General features: G+C 42.4%; 1 protein-coding gene and 1 long non-coding RNA gene across 2 annotated transcripts; one reads left to right on the forward strand and one right to left on the reverse strand.

Annotated features, from left to right (window-relative positions):
* Window positions 1–220: 220 nt before the first annotated feature.
* Window positions 221–25,803, forward strand: PA2G4 (proliferation-associated 2G4). Its single transcript, XM_082212707.1, has 16 exons — window positions 221–563; window positions 3,219–3,347; window positions 4,979–5,084; window positions 5,486–5,555; window positions 6,892–6,984; window positions 7,784–7,847; window positions 10,068–10,146; window positions 10,340–10,418; window positions 10,694–10,827; window positions 11,802–11,896; window positions 13,148–13,275; window positions 14,873–14,926; window positions 15,994–18,360; window positions 22,285–22,629; window positions 23,401–23,423; window positions 25,501–25,803. Exons 1-13 carry the CDS (start codon window positions 476–478, stop codon window positions 16,057–16,059), a joined length of 1,185 nt encoding a protein of 394 aa, XP_082068833.1. The 5' UTR covers window positions 221–475; the 3' UTR covers window positions 16,060–18,360; window positions 22,285–22,629; window positions 23,401–23,423; window positions 25,501–25,803.
* Window positions 20,753–22,278, reverse strand: LOC309526710. Its single transcript, XR_014216868.1, has 2 exons — window positions 21,877–22,278; window positions 20,753–20,929 (listed from the first exon to the last, which is right to left on the reverse strand). It is a non-coding gene; the product is annotated as an uncharacterized lncRNA (long non-coding RNA).
* Window positions 25,804–26,139: the final 336 nt, after the last annotated feature.

Raw genomic sequence — 26,139 nt, forward strand, 5'->3', positions numbered from 1 at the left:
GCGATAATATATGGACAGGAAGACGACCTAGAACGAACGTCAGTCACCACATGAGCGGCGGGCGAAGGCGCAACAAGCTGCCCGCAATTCCCCCTCTGGCCATTAGGTGACGCCACTTAAAAGAAGGGCGCGCGCGGGGTTCAGCTTTCCCGTCGTACCTCACGCTGCGCCCGAAGCCTGGCTGGGCCTGGACCCTGACGGGAGTTGTAGTCCTCGGAGGCGGACTCGCTTCCCAGCGTGCCGCGCGCAAAGCCCGCGCGCTCGCTCGCTCGCTCGCTCTCTCCCTCTTCTTGCAGTCTGTCTCGCAGTCGGTCTTCTTTACTAAGGCGGCGGCGGCGGCTTGAACGACAACGACCTGGGCACGCGGCAGCGGCAGGGAGGGCTCGAGGCCGGGCGGTGTCGTCGTCTGTGAGGAGAAGAAGAAGAAGAAGAAGGCGCGCCGCGGCGGCGGCGGCAGCGACGGCTCAGTCCGACCATGTCGGGCGAGGAGGAGGCGGCCGAGCTGACGATCGCGGAAGACGTGGTCGTGAACAAGTACAAGATGGGGGGAGAAATAGCCAACCGTGAGTATGGCCCGGGGGCTTGCGGGGGGGCGGGCCTGGGCGTCGGGCGCCTGCCTGCCTGTGGAGCCCTCCGGGGCGGGGGGTGACGAGGCGAGCTGTCAGGCAGGGCAGGTTTGCTGGGGCGGCCCTGGTTGGGGGGGGGGGTTATCTGTTCTTCGCTGCCGGGTGTGAGGTGTGCATATATAATATTGCCTAGTAAAATGCGTGTGTGTGTGGCTGGCTGGTCGGTCGTCAAGGCTTGGGGGTGAAATATGACCTGGGGGTGGGGGTGGTTTCCCCCCCCTCCCGGTTCCTACTCTCTCTGGGTTGAAGTTGAACTCTTGTTAATGGAGGGGGGGTAAGTAAGAAACTGGATTTGGAGCGACTTGTCTCCCCCCTCCAAAAAAAAAACACCCCGATTTTGCGGGACGTGGGATACTTGCACTCCCTCCCCCGAGAGCCGTTGCCCTTGATAGGTAAGCTGGGAGAGCCGCCCGGCACATGGTGTGCTTTCCTTTCTCCTTTCTTGCCTCGGTCAACTTGGAATCTCTAGAAAGAGTTTTAAGGGCTAATTTTAGTCCACCGCCCGCCATTGGGGTGTTTGTTTTTTCCCCCGAGCGTGAAAAGCTCGTTGCGAAAAAAATAATCACGTGCATTAAAAAAACAAATAAATTTATGTGTTCTGGTAATTTTGAGAGAGGGGAAGGGGAAGATTTGGTTGATCCACGATCCCCCCCGAGGGAATGGAGCCGCCGTCCTCCAGGAACTGTAAGGCACATGGTCTGCGACTTGCCATGTGCTGCTGGCGCTCTCTCCCGTTCACTATCTTCCGACATCCTGGCTTCCTCCCAGGTTTCCCCTTTTGTTTAAGGGAGGTTTTCAGCTTCGGATCGGATCACCTTGTTCGGGGAACTCTAGGAAGTGGATTGTTAGGATTACAGCGAACTAAGGAAAAGGGGAAACGGCTTTTGCAACTCAGCTCTTAACTGCCTGTGTTGGAGGGAGTCTTTCCCTGTAGCAAACCTCACAGTTGACTTTTGTAGGCCTGAGCATTTGCAAAGTGTGAGCATGCACACTCACACACTCTTATACTGGGTAGAGAAATACCTTTGCCTGCTCCATTAAATTTTAAAATGCTGCGTCAGGCTTCCAGTTTTTTCAATTTATTTTTGTGCTGCGAAGGAAGAAAGCAGTTTGTTCAAAGATAAGCTTGCCCTATTGACTGCTTAATTGGTGGTAGGAGTGCATACTGTAATGTGAGGCTTTTGAACTCAGGAATCCCTGTGTTCTATCCTACATTTGGGATTTACCAAAATCTGGAATGGGATACTTTGTCTTAATGTCATTTACAAACTTCTGCAAACTCTTTCTACTTAAATTCAAAGGTTAAAGATACTGGAGACTTAACAGCAGGTCTCAGCTTTACCACAGAGTTGCAGAATGCACATGGGACAAAACTGTCTCAGCTCTTCTTATAAATGGAGTTAAAATTCTTTTTCTTGCTCTCTTCAGCCGATCTGTTAAGATAACATGAAGGAGTTCTTGAAATTTCTGTATTAAAAGGATGAGGATTAAATATTTATGCAAACTTAACTTGAAGAATTCAAACACTATTTTTTTGCCAGTTGTTCAGTAGCCTCAGTCCATTGGTATTATAAAGCTAAACACAAAATATGTTGCAGATACAATGACATGGATAAATGCAATCATCACAAGAACAAACAATGATGTGGCATTTGAAGACATATAAAATATTCATTAAATTAAATTGTTTTAAACCAGTTTAACCATTGCCCACCAAAAGCCAGCTCAGGCAAAAATGTATTGTATTGTTTCTGGAATATTCTCTGGCTTTAGAGAAAATATTACAATTTTTCTGATGAGGACACTTTAATTAGACAAGACAGAATCCTCAATGTTTTTCTCTTTGGCTCACATGCTTTCCATAAATGAAACCATGAAAGACTAGGTGTGCTTTAATCTTAGGTTCTCATTAAATGTGAGTGTTCTATAGTATTTAAAATTCAAAGTTTCTATAGAAGTAAGGTTGATTAGATTAGAAGACTTTGATGGAAAGTTTCTTGGGGACAGAAAGATGCAGGTTTGGAAAAATACTGCAACCTGTTGTCACCTCATAAGGTGGAGTTGACTTTAGGAATCTGAAGACATTACTAGAGATTCTCAGTTCCCTAAATGGTATAGGTAAGAGTATTCTAATTCAGTAGGCATGCAACAGTGGAATTTAATGTACATTTTGTAGCCAGTTGATGTGGGAATAGAACCTGGATGCCTTGGAATCTAGCAGTTCAGTGTTAGAAACTGGAATAGAAATGCTGGGAGCCAAATGGCTTCTGGGACCTTTATTGTTAAACTCCTTAGCATATTGTCTATCCTTAACATACACTTTGAGGCTTCAAAGCAAATACATTTCAGTAATCCTTGAGTGTCAGCCAGGTGCAAAAAAAATGGCACCCAGACTTTTTGAGGCACTCGCAAATTGAAAATCTTTAGGCGCAAAATGTGCCTGGTGCCCTGCTAATTTCGAACCCTGCCTCGGTGTGAGAAGTTGAGCTGCCAATGTTAAATACACTTTCTGAGCTCCATAGTGTGGCATAGCTTTATGCAACTGTAAAGTGTATTAAAATATTCAATATGAAGTTTTATCTTGAATTACAGGAGTCCTGCGGACTGTGGTAGAAGCAGCTAAGTCTGGAGTGTCTGTCCTCAGCTTATGTGAGAAAGGGGATGCCATGATCATGGAAGAGACTGGCAAAATCTTTAAGAAAGAGAAAGATATGAAGAAAGGTAACATACAATTTTCCAGCTTTATTTTTGACATACATCTCATGTTGCCTCATTTAAATTGCATTCATCATTGAATAGAATTAATTGTACAGTGATGTGGATTGTGGAGTTTGAGATGCAGCACCTGCAGACCCAGCCCAGATTTCCAGTGTGACTTGCTGCAGGTTGTTCCAGTGTTTACAAGCTTTTAGGCTTGTATTAGTTTGTATTCCAGATCTGAATTATTTGTTCCATTTTGTGCAGATAAATTATACTTTTGAACATCAGGCATTCCGTTTTTGTCTAGCTGGAAGCCGTTTAAAAATGCTGCTCACATTTCTGGCACTTCATGGAATCCAGTTAACTGGAAGGGGAGGATTTGAAATTACTTTTGTTCTGTCCCTAATGGGGTTGATTCAATACTTCGGCACCCAGCACATAATTTTCTTTCCCTCTTCTTTGTGTACCTTGAAGTCTGGCAAAAAACCCAAATTTTAAATTGATGTGAAAACCAACCCATGCTAGATTGCTTTGGGATTTCGGAGTGGCATAAAAGTATAAAATACCTATTAGCCTTGGGGATATAGGGTCCATGCTGTTTTGAGGATTGTAGTGTTATATGAACTGTTTACTTTAAAATACATTGACATGAGTTTAAGACATGTTGACTCTGTATGAAGACAAAACCATGAATGGATTTGCCTTGTCCTGCATGATAGTTGGCCAGTCTGCATCCATACTGATACCTTGACAAGAAAAATGTGTCTTAATCATGCATAACATCATAAATCTTGGATAGCAAAATAAATATTAAGCACTATAGTGTTTCATATTTCACAAAATTAAGGGCTGGTAGCAAATATAAGTGGTCAGGCAACTTTGCATAGTTGTGGAATTACAGAATTGCAGTGTGTCTGAAATCCCATGAAGGCTTCTGCTGGAGGAAGGTTTTTCATCTCTTTTCTCCCTCCCCCCTCTCCATTTCCTCTCACACATTTCTTGAGGGTCCAGAGCAGCTTTTTAGGGTCATTGGGCTACAAAGGAAAATGGAACTGGTGAACATCACCACACCCTCCCTCCCTAGGGAGAGTCCTATGGGCCAAATCCCATGCATGGGATCTCTGAATCCAAGCCATTGAATTACTGGCTCTGCAGCAGCATTATGATCTGTTGGAAAAGTAGCACATTACCGTCTGAAAAAAGTGGTTCATACTCCCATAAATTATTCCAGGTCACACCTTAAGCCTCTCCCACTAAGCACTGACCAAGCCCAGCTCATTTTATACTGAGGAAGCTGCCAAAGTTACAAGACAGGTTGGTGCAGCTGCAGCAGCTCTAGTACCACTCACAGTGTCAGCAGAAAAAGGATAGCAATCCAACCTAGTCGTTATGGGATTGATGTAGTCTTTGAATTACACAGGGCAACTTGCGTCCCAAATCCAAATGTCTGGTTTAGGGGACCCATGTTACGATACTTATTTCTGTCCTGCTTTTTAAAAAAGTTGTCAAAACAGTGTCTGATACACAATCTAAAATCACATTAAAACACTAACACTTATACATACCAGTAACTATTGTATTTGTGAGATGGAAAACTGTTACAGGGCTTGTGTAGATTGTATGATCTCATCACTGCTCCCTTTTTTGTGTAGGTATTGCCTTCCCCACAAGTATATCGGTAAATAACTGTGTCTGTCACTTCTCCCCCTTGAAGAGTGACCAGGATTACGTTCTCAAAGATGGTGATTTGGTCAAAATGTAAGCATCTCCATTCACTTTCTTGGGTTATCTGTTTTACCCTCAGCTGTATATTTTAAGCTGGTCTGCTCAGAGTGCATTACGCTATATATGGTACCTCTGAGCCACATCTTTGAGGACCAAAGTTATTGTTGGTGCAGGTGTGTGTTTGTGTTTTGGTTTAGTGTGGATTTCTCTTGGCAAATGAGACACATTTTAATGGTTCTGCCCTGCTTCCTAAGTAGAGATAGTCACTTTAACTGCTAGGGTGCCAACTATTGTGTGTACCATAATGGTTTAATAGGGTCAGAATGTGGAAGTAAAGTGTCATGTAAGCAGAATTTTTTTAAGCCTTTGATGTTGCAGAAGTTTCCTTATTGCTAGCTGTGGTTTAAATCTCTTTTTCCATTTTCATGTTGCAGTGACCTGGGAGTCCATGTTGATGGCTTCATAGCAAATGTAGCTCACAGTTTTGTCATTGATGCATCAAAGGTAAATCTCCTGCATGTGGCTTTGAGTAGCATGTGCACGTGCTACTTTCAAGACAGGCTTGGCCCCAGTAGGGGGAGTAATGTAAGCGGCATCCTTAAGTAGAACTGGCTTGCTAGTTATTCATTTGCAGCTATAGCTGCTAAGAAGTATGATGGGTCAAGGTTCTGAAACTGTGTAATACAAATATCATACTTGTATAAAGTATTCCATATGTTCTGGGCACAAACAGAATGTGTTTCCTATTTGGGTTTGCTGGATTTTCATACCACTTTTAAGGACTTTTCTTTTATGCAACACTTAGTGCTGAGAATGTTTGTCCTGGGTAACTTTGCTCATTGCATTATCTGCAAGTGGTTGCATTTCTAGATGTACAGTGGCAATCCATCCCATTGCCAAGAATGTGGGACAGCTGTATTGATCAGTCACTCCATCGGGTGCTGTACATTAATGTGTAACTTCTTAAGTGGCACGCCCTATTCAACTTGGCCAAAGTTGCAAGCTAAGCAAAATTCTCAATTATCATAACTGCAGCTCTTCAAAGTATGCAAGGCAAAATAAATTTCTACACAATTGCTGGAAATGTAGCCAGATTTTTTGAGTCACTTTGGTGACTCAAGCATTCTGGTGTGGATTGAGAACTTTTGCTACTTGTCAATTTGGTTTATTTAACCATAGCTAATGCTGATTTAGCATCTAAGGCAAAACAAAGAAAAGAGTGACTTGTAGGGCTGGATAATATTTGAATCCCATTTGTGAATTAAGGGAGTGGCAAAATACCATATTTTTTGCACCATAACACTCACTTTTTTCCTCCTAAAAAGTAAGGGGAAATGTCTGTGCGTGTTATGGAGGGAATGCCTACAGGTGGCATGCCTACAGATTTTCCTCCTCTAAAAACTACGTGCGTGTTATGATCGGGTGCATGTTATAGAGTGAAAAATACGGTACTTTCAGCAGCCTTCCAAACACAGGTGCTCTCCATCTCTTTAGTACTTCCAACTCCTATGTTTCCTTGTAAGCATGGCCAGTGTTCAGAGACAGTAGGAGCTGTGGTCCAAAACATGTGCAAGTCATCAGATTGAGAAGGGCACCATTCAATCAGTTAAACACTTTTAAAAGCCCTATTGATTCCAACAGGATGGGATTCAGATAAGGCTTAAACCCTCTCACTGGAATCAATGGGACAAGAGTGCTTAATTTTAAGCTCGTTTACTCCATTCATATTTTGTGCAGCTGTACTGTGTCTTTAGGATTTGTCAGTGAGAAAGCGCTTTTCACTTTTCACCCCTTAGGAGTAAATGCTTATATGAATATTAGTTTTATCCTACCATTTCAGGAAACTCCAGTGTCAGGTCGCAAAGCTGATGTCATCAAAGCTGCTCACCTCTGTGCTGAAGCTGCTCTGCGTTTGGTTAAGCCTGGAAACCAGGTGACAATGGGTGGCTACTTTTTACATGAATTGGTTTCATGTTTCAGGATGGGTGACCAGAGGTTATGACCACAGATCCAATCCTCAATTTATTCTGAACATACAAATAAAAAATCATTGGCTTACTCTGGGAAGAGTATTAAACTGTTCTGAGGGCAGCTGGCCATAGATAGCAGAAATGCTGGGGTGAGGAGTGAGGCGGGTGAGGAGAAAAGGTAGTAGTTACTGAAGAGTTTGTATTGCCATTAGTCTTTCTGCAAAAGGCTGAAGGTTCTTGGGTATTCCCCACCCCCAAACATAAGAAGTATTTGGCAGCTGAGCATTTGTTTAGTCTAATGACAATTTTAGGACAGGATGTAGAAAGTTCTGCTTTTCCCTTCCAGTAATTCCCTCCTAGTCTCGGGCAGTATGTTTATGCTACCGTATTGAAAACAAGAAATTGTAGATTTATTGCATTATTATTGACAATTAATCTCTGCCTCAATTATATAGCATATATAACGATTTCAGTGGTAATTCTATTCAGCTTCTCACAAAAGTTCTGTATGAAAAGATCATTGTCACACAGTGCCTTGTATACTGGAATGTTTTGGCTGCTTCTAATGCTGAACAACTTTCTATTGAAGGCTTGGAATTTATAGGGGGTTTTTATTGTGCAGGGAAGGGGGAATACTTTTATGATCCACTTCTCCAAAATAATAGCCAGTGTAGGAGCCGTTAAACTGTGTTGATCACAGGTTTCACTGCAGAATATAGTCAAATTCAACTTTAAATGCCAATATTCACCCTTTTCCAATAGAATTCACAAGTGACAGATGCCTGGAACAAGATAGCTCATTCATTTAACTGCACACCAATTGAAGGTAAGGATTAGCTAACTGAACAATGAAATGAGACAGCAGAAATAGAAGAGCATTTAACATAGCAATGATCCTTCTTCTGTAGAATTTGAAAGTATTGGAAGAGTAGTTATTGTGAGGACAGTATATCTGCTTTTGATGTTTGGATTACTTTGGTATAACATGCTTGTAAATAAACATTCCCTTTAGAGCTCCTAGGATGCTTCAATGTACACATTACTCCTGTGCTTCCTTCTAGTCTGCCCATTTGGCTAAAAGAACTGACTGCTTAAATTTGGGGTCACAGTTCAGGGCACAGGGTAATATGCTTTGAGGAACTTTGTTAGAAACTGAAATAGATGATCAAGGTATCAAGCTGAACTATTCATGTTGCTTTTATTTTGTTGGTGGCACCAAAGTTGAATAAATCACCTTTGGGAGCAGTTTACAAAATAAGCTCACTGTAGGCGATAGCAAGGTAAAAGAAATGTGCTGTTTTAGTGATGTGTTATGGAAGTGTTCTCGGCCACCCTGCAAAAAATGTGGTTCTAAGGTTAGATTTTTTCACATGCAGTGTCTTGTAGATCTGTGGTGTGCCTATGTAGGAAAAAAAATGTCAGCACAGTGAGGAGGAGGCTGCTCAAGCTGTCAAGGGAATCTAAGCAGCTACTGTTTTGGAAACATTCAAGTGTTATAATCATCCAGTCACTGGCAGCAGTTTATGAAACTAAACAGAGCTCTTTTCTCTCAAGGTCAAGACATTTCTCTCTCTCCACCAGCCCCCTGCCAATAGAAAGGTGCTATTTCCTTGCTCAAAGCTTGTGATGTGGAGGGCAGATGAGACATGGCTTTCCCTAGATTGAATCTTAAATATTGAAGATGTGCATTAAAGCAGGAAGGAATGCTTTGGTGTACTGATCTAGATTGTGTCAGAGGGTGGTATGGGGAAGAGAATAAATAGAATGGACAAATTTCTCTGGGCACATCATTTGTCTCTGGATGAGCAGGAATGCTTTGTTTGGTGACCCTGGATGTTAGAAGTCCCTGTAGTACTACTTGACACAGTGTTTCAGGCTTGAAATGGAAAGGTCTTTTTAAAAGTCCCAAGTTAAATGTGTCGCCTTGTTTAAGGGCACATTTAACACTTCTAATCTTTCTTCTTGCACAGTACAAAATCCATGGGCTAAGTAGTCACTTCCCTGACTAATTATGCCCCCTGAAGCAATTTCAGACCCCTGCTGTTTGTGATCTGTTCCTACTCTTGAAGAAATCAATGGGGACTAGGGCAAGAGGATGCTTTTATTGTGTTGTGTGCTGCTTCTCTCCCTGGATTCAGAGGCATACAGTAGAGTTGGTAGTTTTGCAGTGTTGCAACTATCCAGCTGTACCACAGTCTGCTTGTGAATGAGACCCTCATGGAGATAAACATACGATATTTCAGACCTGCATCTAAAGATTTATTTAGATTTTAAACACGCATTATGAATGAGAGAGTTTAGAAGCAGACACTTCATACTTATGAAATTACCAGTGTCAATTGGCTGCAGCTGCCTGTCAAGTGCAAACTCGTCTGCAAATCCATATTGTCATAGTATGGAGAGACTCTTAGGGTGCGAGGTACTGGGAGAGTGCTGTTAAGGAGCAAGGAAAGATTGAGGAGCACAGAACTGGAACATAAAAAGTTAAATTGGAGGAAAGGGTAAAGAGATTTTGATGCAGAAAATAGAGATGAGGTTCAGTGTGCATGCTATGCAGTAGAAGGCAAAAGAGAGGGTTAAAATAGTAAGTTGCAGAAAGAGAAAAGAATATGTTGGTGGGAAGAGGGGAGGAGGTGGTTAACAGAGTGGCCTACGGAGTTGACTTTTTGTTATTTGAAAATCTTTAACTCCTTACTGTAAATAGCTTTGAAATATTTTTATATAAAATAAGCCATTTATAAGTTGACTAAATAAAACAATAATAATGTGGCAAAAAGGCTTTTCTTTAGTAGAAATGGTGATCTAGCTGTCTTATTAATAAAGCAGCCTTCAGCTATTGGAAGTGTGAATACCTATCCCAGGCTACACTTAGTGTAATTTTGAAGCTGTTTTTTAACAAGCACACACAGACCTTTGGGCATATGACAAGATGTGTCTCTGATCTTTGTTTAAAAAAAAGAAAGTGCAGTGCAGTGCCTTGGATTATCAGCTGTGATTCACTGGCTGCTTTGCAACTCCAGTGCTAATAGATACCCTTTCTTGACAGGGATGCTATCACACCAGCTGAAGCAGCATGTGATAGATGGGGAGAAGACTATCATCCAGAACCCCTCAGACCAGCAAAGGTACGTGTCTCTTGTCTGGAATTGTTGCCAAGCCGTTTTGTGTTTGTGCCTTTTGGGCACTAGGAGTGCAGATGTGTTGTAAGATGAAACACATGACTTAGAATTAGTATCTTGCTTCATATTGACTCCCAAACAATGTTCAAATAGAGGTGGTCTTCTATTTTCGTGTGTGTGTGTGTTTCTTTAAATCTAGAAAGGACCATGAAAAAGCAGAATTTGAAGTCCATGAAGTTTATGCCATTGATGTTCTCATCAGCACTGGAGAAGGAAAGGTAAGTGTCCTTGCTTAACACCTGTTCTATAATCAGGTGCCGTACAAGTTCTGCAACTTTATCTAAAGTGACAAGGATGTTAACTTCCTGGTTAGATTGTTTGATATAGTGTCTTAAAAGCCAGTTAAGTTGGGAAATGCTCTACATAACCACAATCGTAGCCCGAAAAACATCCTTTACCCCCTTTTACTCTTTTGCTACCTTCCCTTTCATCATATAAGTAAATCTATATATTATGCTGCTAAAACTGTCTTTAATGACTTGCATGTCTTTAGGCAAAGGATGCTGGGCAGAGAACTACAATTTACAAAAGGGACCCTTCCAAGCAATATGGTTTGAAAATGAAAACTTCCCGTGCCTTTTTCAGTGAGGTGGAAAGACGCTTTGATGCTATGCCATTCACTCTCAGGTACTCTTTGTTTTCTGGTGCCTCTGTGCATACACTTGGCAACGGGGATTCCACTTGGTAGTTCAATGATTGAATGGTTCCTATCATTGCAGTCAGGGACGTGGGTGGCGCTGTGGGTTAAACCACAGAGCCTAGGACTTGCCAATCAGAAGGTCGGTGGTTCGAATCCCCGCAACGGGGTGAGCTCCCGTTGCTCAGTCCCTGCTCCTGCCAACCTAGCAGTTCGAAAGCACGTCAAAGTGCAAGTAGATAAATAGGTACCGCTCCGGCGGGAAGGTAAACAGCGTTTCCGTGTTCTGCTCTGGTTCGGCAGAAGCGGCTTAGTCATGCTGGCCACATGACCCGGAAGCTGTATGCCGGCTCCCTCGGCCAATAAAGCGAGAAGAGCGCCGCAACCCCAGAGTCGGTCACGACTAGACCTAATGGACAGGGGTCCCTTTACCTTTTTACCTTACCATTGCAGTCATGTCTCTTGCATGTATTGTAAAGTGAACGGAATGTTCTGAGTTATATTGCTTTTCCTATTTTAAGCTGTGTGTAGAATGCTAGCCTCTTAATACAGGTAATAAGCAGAATTGTTAAGTGCTAAAGAAATCAAAATGTTGTACTAAGAGAAAGCGAATTCCACAGCCTATATAAGCTACGCAAGTGTCTTGCTTATTTGGTAACTGTGGTAACTGCTAACTGGGTAGGGGGCACTGAAACCCTGGGTGCAAGAAGTCTTACTCAGCTATCCCTTGTGAGATTGTGCCAGCATCTCTTCATTCTCCAAATTAGGTTTGCTGCCATAATGGGGTGGAAAGTTGAGATTAGTAGGAACTTGAATTCTATGTCCAGTAACATGTTCTATATTTTGTGTGCATCTACACAATATATAAGCAATCTTTGGTACTATGACTGCAATTCTTATAGTAACCAAAGGATGCAGAAAAGCCTACACAAACAGTTTTTGTTTTTATGTTTGTTCCATACAGGGCATTTGAGGATGAAAAGAAGGCAAGGATGGGAGTAGTAGAATGTGCTAAACATGAGCTGCTACAGCCTTTTAATGTCCTCTATGATAAAGAAGGTAAGCACTTGTGCCTGAATGTCAGAGCAATTTTTGTCTTGCTTTGGGGCTAGGCAGTTGGCAGCTCTGACTAATTATTATGCACTTTTTTACCTTTAGAAAGATATACTGAATTGATAAACTCTTTGTTGCCCCAATATGTTTCTTGTTGAAATAACTCTTCTGAGAGCACTTAAATGGAATGTACATGTTGAATACAGATACATGCTTCATAACAGAGATTTTTGCTTTTTGGTTAAATTTTGGGGGGGTCACACTTAGAGACTAGGACACATATTTTGTGTCATTTGCAAGAGTGCGCAAATATGCTTGCGAGTGGTGAGCACGTCTCTTCATCTGGTAAACACATTTGTGATGAGGGCAAACTGAAAGATGGGCAGGGACTTCTCTCTGGTTTTGGAAACAGAAGCAGTGAAACTTTTTTTCTGCTTTGGAGTACTTCTGAAGCCCAGTGCAACTGCAGGGGTGAACACTCCAAGCCTAGAAGAAAGGCTTCATTCCTGCAGTTGTGTTGCTTTTAGCAGGTGCTCCAAAGCAGCAAAACAACTTAGTGCTCCTGAGCAACTACTTATCCAGTTAGTTACACTCAATTTTAGAGTGTCTTTCAAGGGAGAGGGACAGGATTGTTGGCAACTACACATTTTGGTTGATTTCCAGTTCAACCACAACTGTGGACCCTGGACACTTGCAGTAATATCTTAGACCAGTGAGAAATGAGAGTGTGGTTTGCTACTTTTTGAATAAGAACCTCAACAGTACAGTGGTACCTCAGGTTACATATGCTTCAGGTTACATACGCTTCAGGTTACAGACACCTCTAACCCAGAAATAGTGCTTCAGGTTAAGAACTTTGCTTCAGGATGAGAACAGAAATTGTGCTGCGGCGGCAGCAGGAGGCCCCATTAGCTAACGTGTTGCTTCAGGTTAAGAACAGTTTCAGGTTAAGAACGGACCTCCGGAACAAATTAAGTACTTAACCCGAGGTACCACTGTAGTGCCTTTAAAAGTTCAGGTGGGCTGAAGTTAGGTAAAAAGGGAAGGAAACCCCTGCTCTAATTTGGATAATTGAAATGAACATCTCATGGCAAGCTCACATACCTGTTTCTCCACTATTATAGTAGATCTGTCTGAACCAAACCAATCTTACCTCTTGGTTCTTTTTTTTTTTTTTTGTATGCTTGTCAGACCCTTGATGTAGGCAGTTGTCTAATACAGTGCATGGCTAATCTTTCTCTTAATTCCCTCACCCAGGAGAGTTTGTTGCCCAGTTTAAGTTCACGGTGCTTTTAATGCCCAATGGTCCCATGAGGATAACTAGCGGTCCCTTTGAGCCTGAACTCTACAAATCAGAATTTGAGGTGCAAGATGCAGATCTGAAGGTCAGTGGAATTACAGTGTTCTTTGTATAAGTGCCCAGAGTTCCAGGAACAAATGTTGTCACAGTAGGGAGAACTGCTTGAGTTTCCTATTCCCAGTGTAGATGTGATGAGATAAAAATTGATAGTTCTTGTTATTCCCAGTACCTGTTCATTAATAAAGCTGGGGAAGGAGTTCTAAGGGAGAGTGACAAATTTGGGATCCAAAGTAGGTTTTAACATGTTGAGGACTATCCCATAGAGAAGAAGAAAAGCATTTTAAAATAAAGTAAGCTTAGGTGGAGTTTTGCTTGGCAAAAAGGGGGTGGGCAGGGGGGGTGGCAATTCCACATGCCACTACACCCAATCTGTTTTGACCATATGCCATTTTGGCTTTAGGGACAATCCCTGGAACATAATCCCCACATAAGTTGCAGGCTTACTGTAGTGTGTGTTTAGAACAGAAGTGAGGAACATTTTTTGGTCGAAAGGCCATGTTCCCTTTTGGCCAAACTTCTAGAGGTTGCATGCCAATGGTGAGTCTGTCCCAAACAACAGTAGATATGGCAAGCCAAGGTATGCCCCCCGCCAAAAAGAACCCCACAGAGATACTACATATGCAGCCCATGCTTCTGTTTTCCACTTCCCGAAATTGGCTTTGAAAGAAGCAATTCTATTTGAGCCAATGAATAGCTTAATTGTGGTGCCACGATGTTCTTGATGGGATCACAGCACATGGGAAGGTGAGAGTTAACTTCCATCTCCAGCTATGACAGCACCGCCCTACAATTAGACTTTGGGAGGGAGGAAATAATTCTGTTTGCTTCTACCAAGCTTTTTCAAGCCTGTGGCAGGGGAATGAGGTGAGGAGAGGACTCTGTGGGCTGGATGTAGAGGCCCCAGGGACTGTTTCGGGTCCATAGTTCCTTACCCTTCTAGGATTACGGTGTGCCACAAATATCGCCCTGTCGTACACTGAATGGGTACCTGTATTAACTTTCCATTGACCAGGCAAGATAAGTGCTAAGAAGAAAAAGCCTTGCCTCCCCTAGCTTTTGTGCCTTTTTTTTTTTAAGTACAAAAATGTTTTAGGCATGTGGTCATGTGAGATATCATGTTTTAAGCGATTTGCTTCTTTCTAAAGAGCTAGTAAAGTTTTTTGTTGTAAATTGTAATGAGGTGTAAGAACGAGTGAGTTCATAGAAAGCATTTTGAATTAAAACCAAAATGATTTTGAAGGCCGTTTTACACAAATGCGAGCACTTACTTGCTAAAGTGAAACATGCAAGTCCCCCACCCCTTGCAATTCTTCTTTCTACTTCTTAGGAAAATTTAAATGACAATTTTATAAGCTTGTAATTTCTAAAGCGGCAATGTGAGGCTCCCAGACTCGCTACTGTTGAGTAATTCTCTGCAAGCAGGTGAAACTAGAAGTTGCTGGCTCCAAAGGATGCATAGCTCAGCTTTATGTGAGGCTAATTGTTAGTCCCAATATGTGCCAAGCATTCTAGGACTGGCTGCATTCCTTTATGGCTGGCAGTGATTTTCCCTTCCTTGTTGTCTTAGAAGTAATCGCACTCTAGGTATCTCCTTTCGCTCCTGACATTTTCCACTCTTGCAGGCACTCCTACAGAGCTCAGCAAGCCGCAAGGCCCAAAAGAAGAAGAAAAAGAAGGTACTTGGTTGTGTTTGTGTGCTAATCTCATTACATTTTTTAAATACTGTAACCTGCCCTTAGACCTTATGTGAAGGGCAGATTTAAATGTGTTTGTTTGTTTGTTTGTTTGTTTGTTTATATCAAATTGTGTTGTTGCCATCATTATGGCTCTTGAAGACAATGTGACCTCAAATGACTATGTTGATGCCTCAGCTCAGAGGTGGGGAACTTCTGGCCTGTGGTTCTATTTAGGCTTGGCCATATGGTCTGTGAAGCCATTTTGGCCAAGCCACACCCACCTACCCAAAGCCTGGTGTCATGTATGATGTCAAGTGAGGGGAGGGACTTGGACAAAAGGGCCTTTGCAGGCACCACTGTTGGTGGTGCCTGCAAACCCCCTTGCTCAGTACTTCCCAAGCATCCGACAATCAGCTGATTGTCAGGTGTTTGGGAAGTGAAACGCAAGGAGCTTTGCAAGCTTCCTTTGGAAACAAAAACTAAAAACACACTGTTTTTAAAAGCTAATCGACAGAAGTATGGCCCACCCACCTGTCAGCGTTGGCCCATGGAGGGTGAGGGAGATAAGGATCTAGCCTTCTGGTTGCATCCAGTTCCCCATCCCGCCTTAAATCTTCTTAAACAGGATACGATAATAGTACTGCATATTTTAGAACTCTGTTTTTTCCAAATGACTGGTAGGATTTCATGAGTTTGACAACTGCAGGGTAAATGGGTGCAATTGCTTAATATTGGGCCAAATGAAGAACTTACAATACATATGGATTCTGGGGGCTTATTTTCTTTTAAAGTGTCTATCAGTATTTAAAGTTTCTTAAGGTCTTAGGTGGAGTTTTATGCCGGTAAAGTTTTAAGATATTTTGATCAGAAATTTCATGCAAACCTTACAAAGAAAAATCCAACTTCATATAGGTTTGGGCAGGCATTCCTTTGAAAGCTGAGGTGTCCTCTTTAAAACTGTTAATAACTGTGAAACATTTAATGCTGTGTCTAGGGTTTTTGCAAACTGTTCCTTTCCTAAGTATTAGCTTCAGTTTCAGTTAATATCACCCCCTCTGTTCCTCTAGGCCTCTAAGAATGCCGAGAACGCCACAACAGGGGAAACAGCAGAAGAGAATGAGACTGGTGACTGAACAGCTCTGACCGCCTCTGCGTAGCACCTGATTCTTTCTCTCAAATGCCCCACTCAAAACAAGAGAAACAAATATCCATTTACGGCTGTTTGTCTCATAGGACCAAATGACAAATAGCCTGGACTTCCCACAGAGTGTAACCAGTTGTGACTGACTTTGCCACTGAGGGAGGAGTCTCTTGGCCACTTCAGAATACTTTTAAAAGTATGAAATAATAAAATCAGGAGTAAAAACTAACCTACATCCAGTCTTTATAGCCTTTGATACTACTTGTGCTCATTAGAGGTGAACACATACAGTTCTGAGCTTTCGTCTAGTTCTCCCCCCCCCCCATTCCCTTTTGCAGGCACTCTGATTCCTCTGAAAAATCCTCAAGTATCTTCACAACTGAAGTTAAAAATGCAAAAGCTCTTGGGTTTAGAATTTCATTACATGCAGTTAATGTAACTTGCATGCCTTCTTCCTATAATCTTCAGTCATTTTTTTTCTGGCTTAAACCATATAGGACATTCTTAGGGTTCTTTTGTGTGTGTGTTTCTTTTTAAACTATCAACCTTGTATTTTTAAAGTTGACAGGAAGCTGGTTTAAAGATCATTCTCCGAGTAGATAGCTTGTCTTCGTAAAGATGCTACATTTCTTTTAATTTGTGTGATTTTATTTTTATTTTTTAAAAATAATAATTACCCCAGTGCAAAAAATATGGTAACTCTCACAAAATCCTTTGAGACAAAAGTGATACCTGCAGCTTCCTCCCTCTAGTTTTCTTTCGATAGTTTGACATTTTATTCATCTGCACTTGTCTGTTGCTTTTTGTGGACTAAAGATGGTTATCCAGTGGTTATCCATCTGCTAACAGGAAGAACCTGTCAGTGGAATAGAGAAGGCAGGCAATTCCCCCCCCCCCCCAGTTTTCCGTCTCCATGCAGCCCTCTGTGCTTCTCAGATCTGTTCTGCAAGGTCCCCCAACCTTCTGGAACAGATTTAAGGGGCTGCATGGAAAGAGGGAATAGCAAAAAATTGCCTGTCTTCCCTATTCCACCGACAGATTGCTTCAGTCAGTGCATGGACACTTGGATACTTCCGTTCAACTTGCCACTGCTCAGGTTGATAAGTCGTATAAAGTAGGATTTTTCAGAAGAATTCCCTCCAAACATCTTTTTTACATGAATGAATGCAATGCTACATAAGTGGTTGGACCTGGAATAAGCTCTTTGTGGGAATCGCTTTTCTATAGTATGTCTTTTTAAATTGTCCAATAGAATTGTATATGATTGTGGGATTTTTTTCCTATTGTATTCCTAACCAGGTCCCTGTCTAAGACACTTACTGTAGCTGAATTGAAGACCTGTCTTGTTAGGAGGGGGAGCTCTTGTGCTCTCTGGCAGGCAAAGTCCTTCTTCACCAATATATCTGGATTTCAAATATAAAAAAAAAAAAATTGCAGTTACTACCAAAGTTTCAAGTCCATAAAAGGAAATAAACACATGGTTTTTTTCCTGAAAAACCTTTTCCATCACTCTTTGTAAACTTTCTACTTTTGATTTCTACTCTGTTCTCTTGCTCTTTTGTAAGGGTTGCTTTCAGTGCTACGTTTGGGAGGTAAAATTGGGAACATGTTGAGCGGAGGCTGAATCGTATGAAAGCGATGAGCCTGGAGGATCATGCACAAAACTTGCAATTAACTGCCATTTTAGTTTTGAACTGCTCCCATTTGTTAACCATGAACAAGGGAAGGGAGAAGAACTTGTTCAAATGAGGAATATTTTAGCATTTATAAGTATGTTTTCGTACCGCCTTTCCATAAAGGAAAGGCTTGAGTTCAGCCACATTACCAGTTTATAAACCACTAAGACTTGCTGGCGGTTAATTTAATTTTCTATCTTTATTTTGAAACGTCAAGGCAATTGTATCTCTTGATTTAAAAAAAAAAATGCCGTTGGAAATTTTGGAAGAAAATTCCCACAAACTGTTCTGTAACTTGATTTTTTTTCCAAATAAAATTGATTAGTGACACCTCTGGATAGATGAATGGGTCTGCTATGTTGAGGGGGGTGGAAGGAATCTGGAGTGTTTCGGACCTAACGTGGTATGCATGAAGAAATGTTCCATCTTTTATATATTTATTAGCCATGATGCCAGAGAACGTTAAAATGTTGAATTCTCTTGAAGATTCTAAACTGCTGCGGTCACCAAAGTTCTAAATATCAAGAACATGCTAAAAATCTTTAGGAGTGCAGCTTTCCTGGTTAGCGTGTCCCTTACATCGCCTTACGGATGAGCAGCTTTTTGGAGGATGGAGGGTAGTTATCTCTTCATTTTAATGTCCATGAAGGAGGCATGAGCATTAAGTATTTAAGCCTCTCTTGCATGAAGCAGGCGTGGGGAACCTGTACCTCTCCAGGTGTGTTTGAGCCCAAACTCCCATCAGTCCAGTGGCCCCTGATGATGGGATTTGAGGTCCATCCTAATCTGGTGAGCCACAGTTTCCACATTCCCAGCATAGTGAAACTCTGTCACTCTCTTTGCTAATGTTTTAGAAGAGTAAAATTTTGAGATTCTTAACGCTTGGCCTACAATATGTTATATTTATTCTTTGCTGTTAAGCCAGAGAGACAGCTCCTTACATTCTGGCATTAATGGGATAATGGTTCGGTGTCGTGGTTATTCTAACACAGGCACCCCCAACCTGCTTCCTTCCAGATGGTTTGGCCTACAACTCCCATCATCCCTAGCTAACAGGACCAGTGGTCAAGGATAATGGGAATTGTAGCCCAAAACATCTTGTGGGCCACAGGTTGGGTGGGGATGCCTGTTCTAACAAATCTCATTATCCTGATCCCATGGTGTGCCAGGCCATACAGCAGTAGTAGAAGACAAGGCATGCAGTACATTTGCAGCGCAGGTGGAAAACTGCCTCCTGAGTGTTTTACATTGACATTGCAGTAGCTGTTGATATAACTACCTTGCAAGAGAATGCCATGTGATGACTTGTTCAACCTGTCGTCTTGTAACATTCTCCGAAGTGTTCAGAAAAGAGGGTCCTTACAACACAGTTGAGTTGCCCTTTACCACACACACTGAATGAAGTGCAAGAACTTCTGTGTTATGATGGATATGTGTAATGAGAAGGCATAGATCATTGTTAAGGGGGCTTTAACAGAATGCCGTTTAGTGAGATGCTTTATGTCTTCTTTGGCGATCACTCGTAGCTGAGCAAGATTGTCTTCCATGAACACGTTCTTAATAGTGTGTCCATAAGTGACTGTGGAGGCCAATTCTGGATCTGCACATTACAGTGGGGACATGTTTCCTGGCGTGATCCCTGTGAGGATTTGCCAAACATGCCTTCATCTTGGCACGTTTCTCCCTTCTGTTTTGCGCTCATGCTTCTTCAAAGTCCAGGATGCCTTTGGTCAAGGCTGTTCTCCAACTGGAGCGATCGCAGGCCCGTGATTCGCACTTGTCTGTGTTTATACTACATTTAACATTTGCCTTGAGAGCACCTTTAAACCACTTTTGTTGCTCACTGGCATTATGCTTGCCTTTCTAATGTTGGGAATGGAGTACAGTGGTACCTCTGGTGACGTACTTAATTTGTTCCGGAGGCCCGTTCTTAACCTGAAACTGTTCTTAACCTGAAGCACCACTTTAGCTAATGGGGCCTGCCTCGCTGCCGCCACCGCGCCGCTGCGAGATTTCTGTTCTCATCCTGAAGCAAAGTTCTTAACCCAAGGTACTATTTCTGGCTTAGTGGAGTCTGTAACCTGAAGCGTATGTAACCCGAGGTACTACTGTAGTTGCTTTGGAGGACGATAATCAGGCACATGAACAAAATGACCAGTTCAACTAATTTGATGTGGAATCATTGCTTCGACATTGGTCTTTGCTTTTTCCAGTACACATGTCTTTGCCTGTTTTCCCAAGTGATATGTAAGACTACTGCAACCTGAGAAGGAAGTGCCTTTGAAATATTCCAAAATGAGTTCTGTTCTGAGGTCTCCCATCAACCTTGTCTCCTTTATGTTAGAATTGTGACCATTATAATTGTATAAAGAAAGCTTATACTTAGTTGGTCTTTAAGGTGCTACTGGGATTATTTAAAAAAAATTTTTTTTGAAAGATTATTTTAAAGACTGTCTTGAGACAAAAGACTTGATTCTCTTAAGGGAGTTCTTTTTGGATCATCTTTTAATAATAATTAAAAAATTATATTTCATCTTGTTATTTACAGTATTATAATTTTTCTTAATTTGTGGACCAGAAGTGCACATTGTACAGGCTGGATTAAACAAAATAGCTGTGCTAGCAGAAGCCAATGCATCAAATCCTGCTATTTCAATGGGGGGCTTCCCCCTGTCCTCACCCCACCCCCTCCACTGGCTTTGGGGATGAGAAGAACCCCCAGATCAGCACACAGATGAAGGACAGGGGAGATAGTTCCATCCAACAAGCAGAAAGGCTTGTGCTGATGGAAAAGTCCTTAACACTACCCGCCTTGGATTTCTATAAAACACAATTTTAAATTAAGATAGGCCTGAAGCAGAGATGCTAATGTAGGTTTTTAAAAATGCAGAAGACTTAGGTGATGTGATTTTCTGGCTTGCTTCCATTTTTACAATCTGTTGAAGAATAAGTGCAATCATTTGATTGCGGACATTTTCAGATGGCTCCAAATTTGTAAGACTGCCACACTTTAGCTGATTCTTTTATTAGGTGGGATACGCAAAGAGCAGAACTCAGCTTTTTGTTGGTATCGCATGCTGCCTGATATACTTCATGTCTTCTTTCTGATGTCTTGAACTAATCTCCATTGCTAATGAATTCCTTGAAGCTGTGTGTTTGCAGAGACGTCCTGTGACCTTGGGACTCCTTTGGGGAAAAGGGTGGGATATAAATTTAATAAATAACTGAAATAATTAAAGTGGGGGAAGCAAATGCTCAGACAATAAGCTCCTCAGAATAAAGTGGTCACTAAATATCAGCAGAAGGTTTTCAAATATCCACGGTTTTCATTTGCCGAGGGCTGGGTTTAACTTGAAAAGTGCATGTAACTTCACAAAGATGTAAACCTGAGGTTTTGAGAAGCCTGCAATCCTGAAATGTATTTTTCTATGTAGGAGCCGGGAGTGTGGTCTTCCCCACCCTATTGTATTTCAAGTTCTTAAAAAAAAAAAAAAAGACGACTTAAATCTGTGGGGTGGGGTGGGGGTATATGATACTGACTTTGACTTACCGGTAACGATTTTTATTTTCCTTTGCAAAGCTAGGCAAGGGCCCATTTTCATTAAATATGTTTGCATTAGCATAGAAAAATCAGGTCACATTTTACTTCACATTGCACCCTTAGTATATCAGGTACAGCGAGTCCAGATGACAATTTATACATGGGAAAGCCTGCATATAGCATTTTCTTAACATGTTACATATAGCTAGATCCTAGGAGGGATTGCCAACCCGACCCATGGGCACCAGGTTGTTGACCCTCATGTAGTTTTGTGGTGGTTTGGGGTTTTTTGTTTTACAAGGAAGATTTATGTGTGATTCTGGTCTATGTGCAATGTATTTGGGGGGTAGAGACTAAGTGGTGTGGGCACTGGGTCAGTTTTGTCTACTTAGGATTGGATAGCGCTCCCTTGTAAGTGTGCACCTTGTGTGTGCTCCTGGCTAGTGTTGTGAATATGCAATTCCCAAGTATTTTGGGTACAGCCAAGTGTTCAGTTGCTCTAGTTCCAAACACCTTAAATTAAAACCTGTTAGGTGCATCCCAGTCTTCTTTTTACCTATACGCTAAGGGCGCAAGCCTATTATGCCCTTACCTGGGATTTGTTACGGCACAAATATGCCTAGGATCAGCCTGCCCATGCCTATAATTCAAACGATCAGACCCTTTATTTAAACATGTTTATTCCGTGGGCGTTTGCTAAAATCCTAGGCGTGTTGTTCCATGATTGCTACAGTCCGTAGGGAAGAGCTGCAGCTTAAAACTACACTTTTGGAAGTCTCCCAGATGCGCAGGCGGACTCCGTTTGCGGATTTTTTTGCAAATGCTCTCTGCACATGGTCAAAGACGGTCTTGACAGCATGTTTCAGCGCTTAAAATTTAATTCCACCGAAGAGTTGGGTGTGCTTGTAGCTATTAACTGCTCCTCCGCCGGACTGTCCGGCTAACAGTGCAGTCTATGCGCCGGTTAAGTCTTCCTGAACTTAGTGGGTCTTATTTCCAGATGTTAGGAAGGATGGCTGAGGCTCCTACATTCACGTCCAAAATGGCGGCGGAGCACCCGACCACACTCTGAGAGAAATGTGTCCCCTCTACCGCGCGCAAACTACAACTCCCACCATGCAATGCGAAGACCGCCGTTTGTGACGCGCCCCTGCCGCCCGCCGCGTGACGTATAAATAGCAACCGACCGCCTACCTCTGCCTTTCCTTTGCTGCCGCCACCGCCATCTTGTGCCGGAGCTGCTCTGTGGTGGCTGGCGAGGTCTATCCGTCGCCATCCGGCCACAGCCTTGCTGCCTGTTCTCAGGGACTGAGCCCGGGGGACCCACCCCGACATGAGAGCTAAGGTGAGTGGGGTCTCGGGCTTGGATAGCGAGCTGACCCGTGAACGTAGCTGGGCTCGAGGCCTGCGTTGCCGTCTTTTGCAATGGGGCGGGCTATTGTTTCGGTTGGCCGGGTGCGAAATGGGGAAGGTTATTATGACGAGCGGGGAAGTGGAAGAGTTGCCAAGGCCGCCTCGTGCTTCTCTGCCAGGCGAGGCCCTCCTGATATTTTGGGCCTACACGGTGATAGGAAACCCTGCTGAGGCCTAGGTGCGCGATGGCGTGTGAATATAGAGAGTTGGGCCTCGCAGCTTGGAGAGGGTGGAGGAATAGCTGGTAAAGCGAGTGTCATGGGGCGATTCTGCATGAGAAGCGAGTCTGTAAACCTGATACTTGATGAAGGCATTTATCAGGGCCGCTTGAGTTTTGTTAGTGACTATTGTACATGCGCATTTAGGCGTCAGTCCCATTGAACTTGGGGCTTTCTCCTAAGTAAGCAGTGCACAAGATCGCACTATCAAATGTTTTTTTTTCTGGGCCCCAGGTTTGTAGAGCTGTTGTTTGAATTTTTAAATTGACATCAAGGCTCTGCCAAGCTCCAGAGTAGCAATTTTAGGAAATGACACTAATGGATAAAATGCTGTTGGTGCTAGGCCCATTTTTTAAAAAAACACTACAAGTTGAGATCTTGCACCTCATATATGTTTAAATACCAGTGTATTTGTGTTACTCTTCTGGGTTTTGGTGCTATAAAAAACGCTGACTTTGTCTTTTCTTTCTCTCCCCTTTCTCTAGTGGCGAAAGAAGCGAATGCGCAGGTATGTGAGCATGTGTTTTTATTTTACTGTGCAACCCACTTGTTTGCTTTGCTTTTGAAGATTCTTGATTAGAGTTCTCGAAAGTGCATTGACTAATTTAGTAATACCGTTGTAACAACATGGGCATCTAAAATTTTAAATAGTGGCTGTTGAAAATTAAAATCTGAGGACCCCACTGGTTTCTAAGTTCAAATTTGGTCTACTGGCTATGCAGACTTAGTGCACTCCCAGTATGCTAGCTTAATAAATTCCATTGAGCTCAATGAGGCTTAATGTTAATGTTGCTAGGTTTCTTACATTGGTGCAACCAGAAGTCCATACCAGTTACTGATGCAAAGAATCTAGGCAAGACAGATGCAGATGAGCTATACTAACCCTAGGTTATCTAAATCGCAGGTGGATGAAGACATGCTAGCAGTGTGATGGAGCAGTGGCTGTTCTGCAAGGCAGTGCTTTAGAAAAATGAGTGATAATTCAAAGTATAAGACTTCCCAGTAATATAATGGAAAACATACAGTCAGGATGAATACAGACTGCCACATGTTGCATCCAGAGAAATAGGCCTTCCCTCAAGCCTGTTCATCACAGATTCAACCACTGTAAAACAGCAAGTGAACCTCACTGGGGATGCACAGAAAATAAGCCGAACACAGGTCAATCACTAATGCATGAGGCCAGTGTACAGAGGCAATTTCCTTGTATTGATGCATGCCTGAATGCAATGATATCCATACTAACCAAAGTAGAATTAGCCTTCTCTTTGACTACAACCCCATTTTTGTTTTTGAGGCACTTATACCTCGTGCTTTACATTCGTTCTTGTTCCCAACATAAGCTTTGCACCCACTAGGGATCATAAATACAGAAACATTAGAATTGGTGCTATGTGAAACAGCCCTGCAGCTGTTGTATATAGTTATCTGAGACACTCAGTTTGTACTTTGGAACACCCACTAGCAGATAAACGATTTAGCACAGTGGGGCTTGGATTAAACAAGCCTAGGATTGTATTGCATATGTGATAAATGAGAATTTCATTGAGGGCAGGATTTCAACTTTTGATAAAAAGCTACTGTTTGAGATGGTAGGTAATCTTTCATTTTCCCTTCACCGTTGCATACCTTAAGCAGTTGAGAACTTAAGTTGTGAATTCTTTTGCTTTTTTTATATGATCCTCTTCTCCCGCCCCCCAATGCCCTCCTCCCCAAAGTAGGTATCAGTACTTCTCCACTAGTGATCAGTCGCCAATGCTTCTCCTTCCCCTCCTCAGAAAAGTACAGAGGGAGGCTTCTGTGGTGGTTCTTCAACTAATCAGGACAGGTTGCAATAATGCAGGGAGTAGTGGTGCTTTTATTGCAATAAAAGTGGAAAAATGCCACTCCCTGCATTATTGCCATCTGCTCTCAGTTGACGGGGCAAGACAGCTACAGGCTTTGCCACAATCATTCTCTCCAATGCCTTTGGGCTCCGCCTGTAACATGTTGGGAGTATGAAATTGTGATGCCAAAGAAATTAAGTGTTTCTACTGACAACTGCAAAGTTGTTGGCTGCCTGTTTAGTGCCGGGGTTCACAGTTGGTGGCCCTCTTTAACCTGATTTTTTTTTACCTCTAACCTGCTTAACAGGAATGGATAGGAGGCAGGAAGGAGAGCTGCTTGAACTGCATCTTGTTTTGCTTTTCTCAGTTGCCTTTTGATTCTGCAAGTAACTGGTGTGGTAGGAAGGATATTGGAGGAAATGACTTACTTTAGGAAAAGTGAACTAAACATTTATTTAGTTATACAAGTATTTCTGTGCTGCCATATCCCAAAGTATTAGGGTGGGGTACAACATCGAAACCTTAAATGCTATTGAGAACAACACAGATAATCATTAAAGTAGCTGGCTAATCTAAAATTAAGTGGCTTCAGAGACCTGTTGGCATAAAAGTCTTCAAGAGAAACCTGAAAGGAAAAAACGGTACCTACTGAATCTCTGCAGAAACAATTTTTCACTTCATGCGACTGGAAACACTACATTGCCTTATGGTAGAATGTTTCGCTAGTATTGACAATTAAAAGAATATTATCCCCTGCAGGCTGAAGCGCAAAAGGAGAAAGATGAGACAGAGGTCCAAGTAGATGTCTCACAGTGCTACTGAAGCTGCAGAACCAGAGCATGGAAGGGGCAGAGCTTGAAAAGCTGATTTCCAGATAACACCTTCTATTTGCTGCTGCTAGAAGACTCCTTGCCTATCTTCAGGAGAATCCATCTTAAAGCTTAAGAGCGGTGATCTTTCAAGGGGTGTGTGGGCCCCTGAGCTTTACTCTTCTGGACTGATCTTGTTCTTTGTGGCTTGATGTAGTGACTTGTATACAATAAAATTCCTTTTTTGGGGGAATTCAGCACATTTTTTCCCCGTACCAAATGTTGACATTGTCAGTAAAAGGTTTGAAACAGTTATGCAAAGGTTGTTTATGGGGAACTTTGAAAAATTGGGGAGGGTGCGTGTGTCAGCATCCAGTACATACGTATCTTACTGCACTCAAATCACTTCATGGGTGGGGTAGGATTAAGTCCTCTGGTATTCAGGCTAAAATGGGTGCTGATATTTTATAAAGGTTTCTTTAAGTGAAAGCAATCTGGGTTATATCCAGTTTTAATCCCTACTCTTGAGTAAAACAGTTTGATACAACCCTCTGCTTCTAACCTGGCCAACACCATAAGCTCCTTTGCT

The sequence above is a fragment of the Podarcis vaucheri genome (assembly GCF_965113315.1).
Source record: "Podarcis vaucheri genome assembly, chromosome: 2".
NCBI classification, from domain to species: domain Eukaryota; kingdom Metazoa; phylum Chordata; class Lepidosauria; order Squamata; family Lacertidae; genus Podarcis; species Podarcis vaucheri.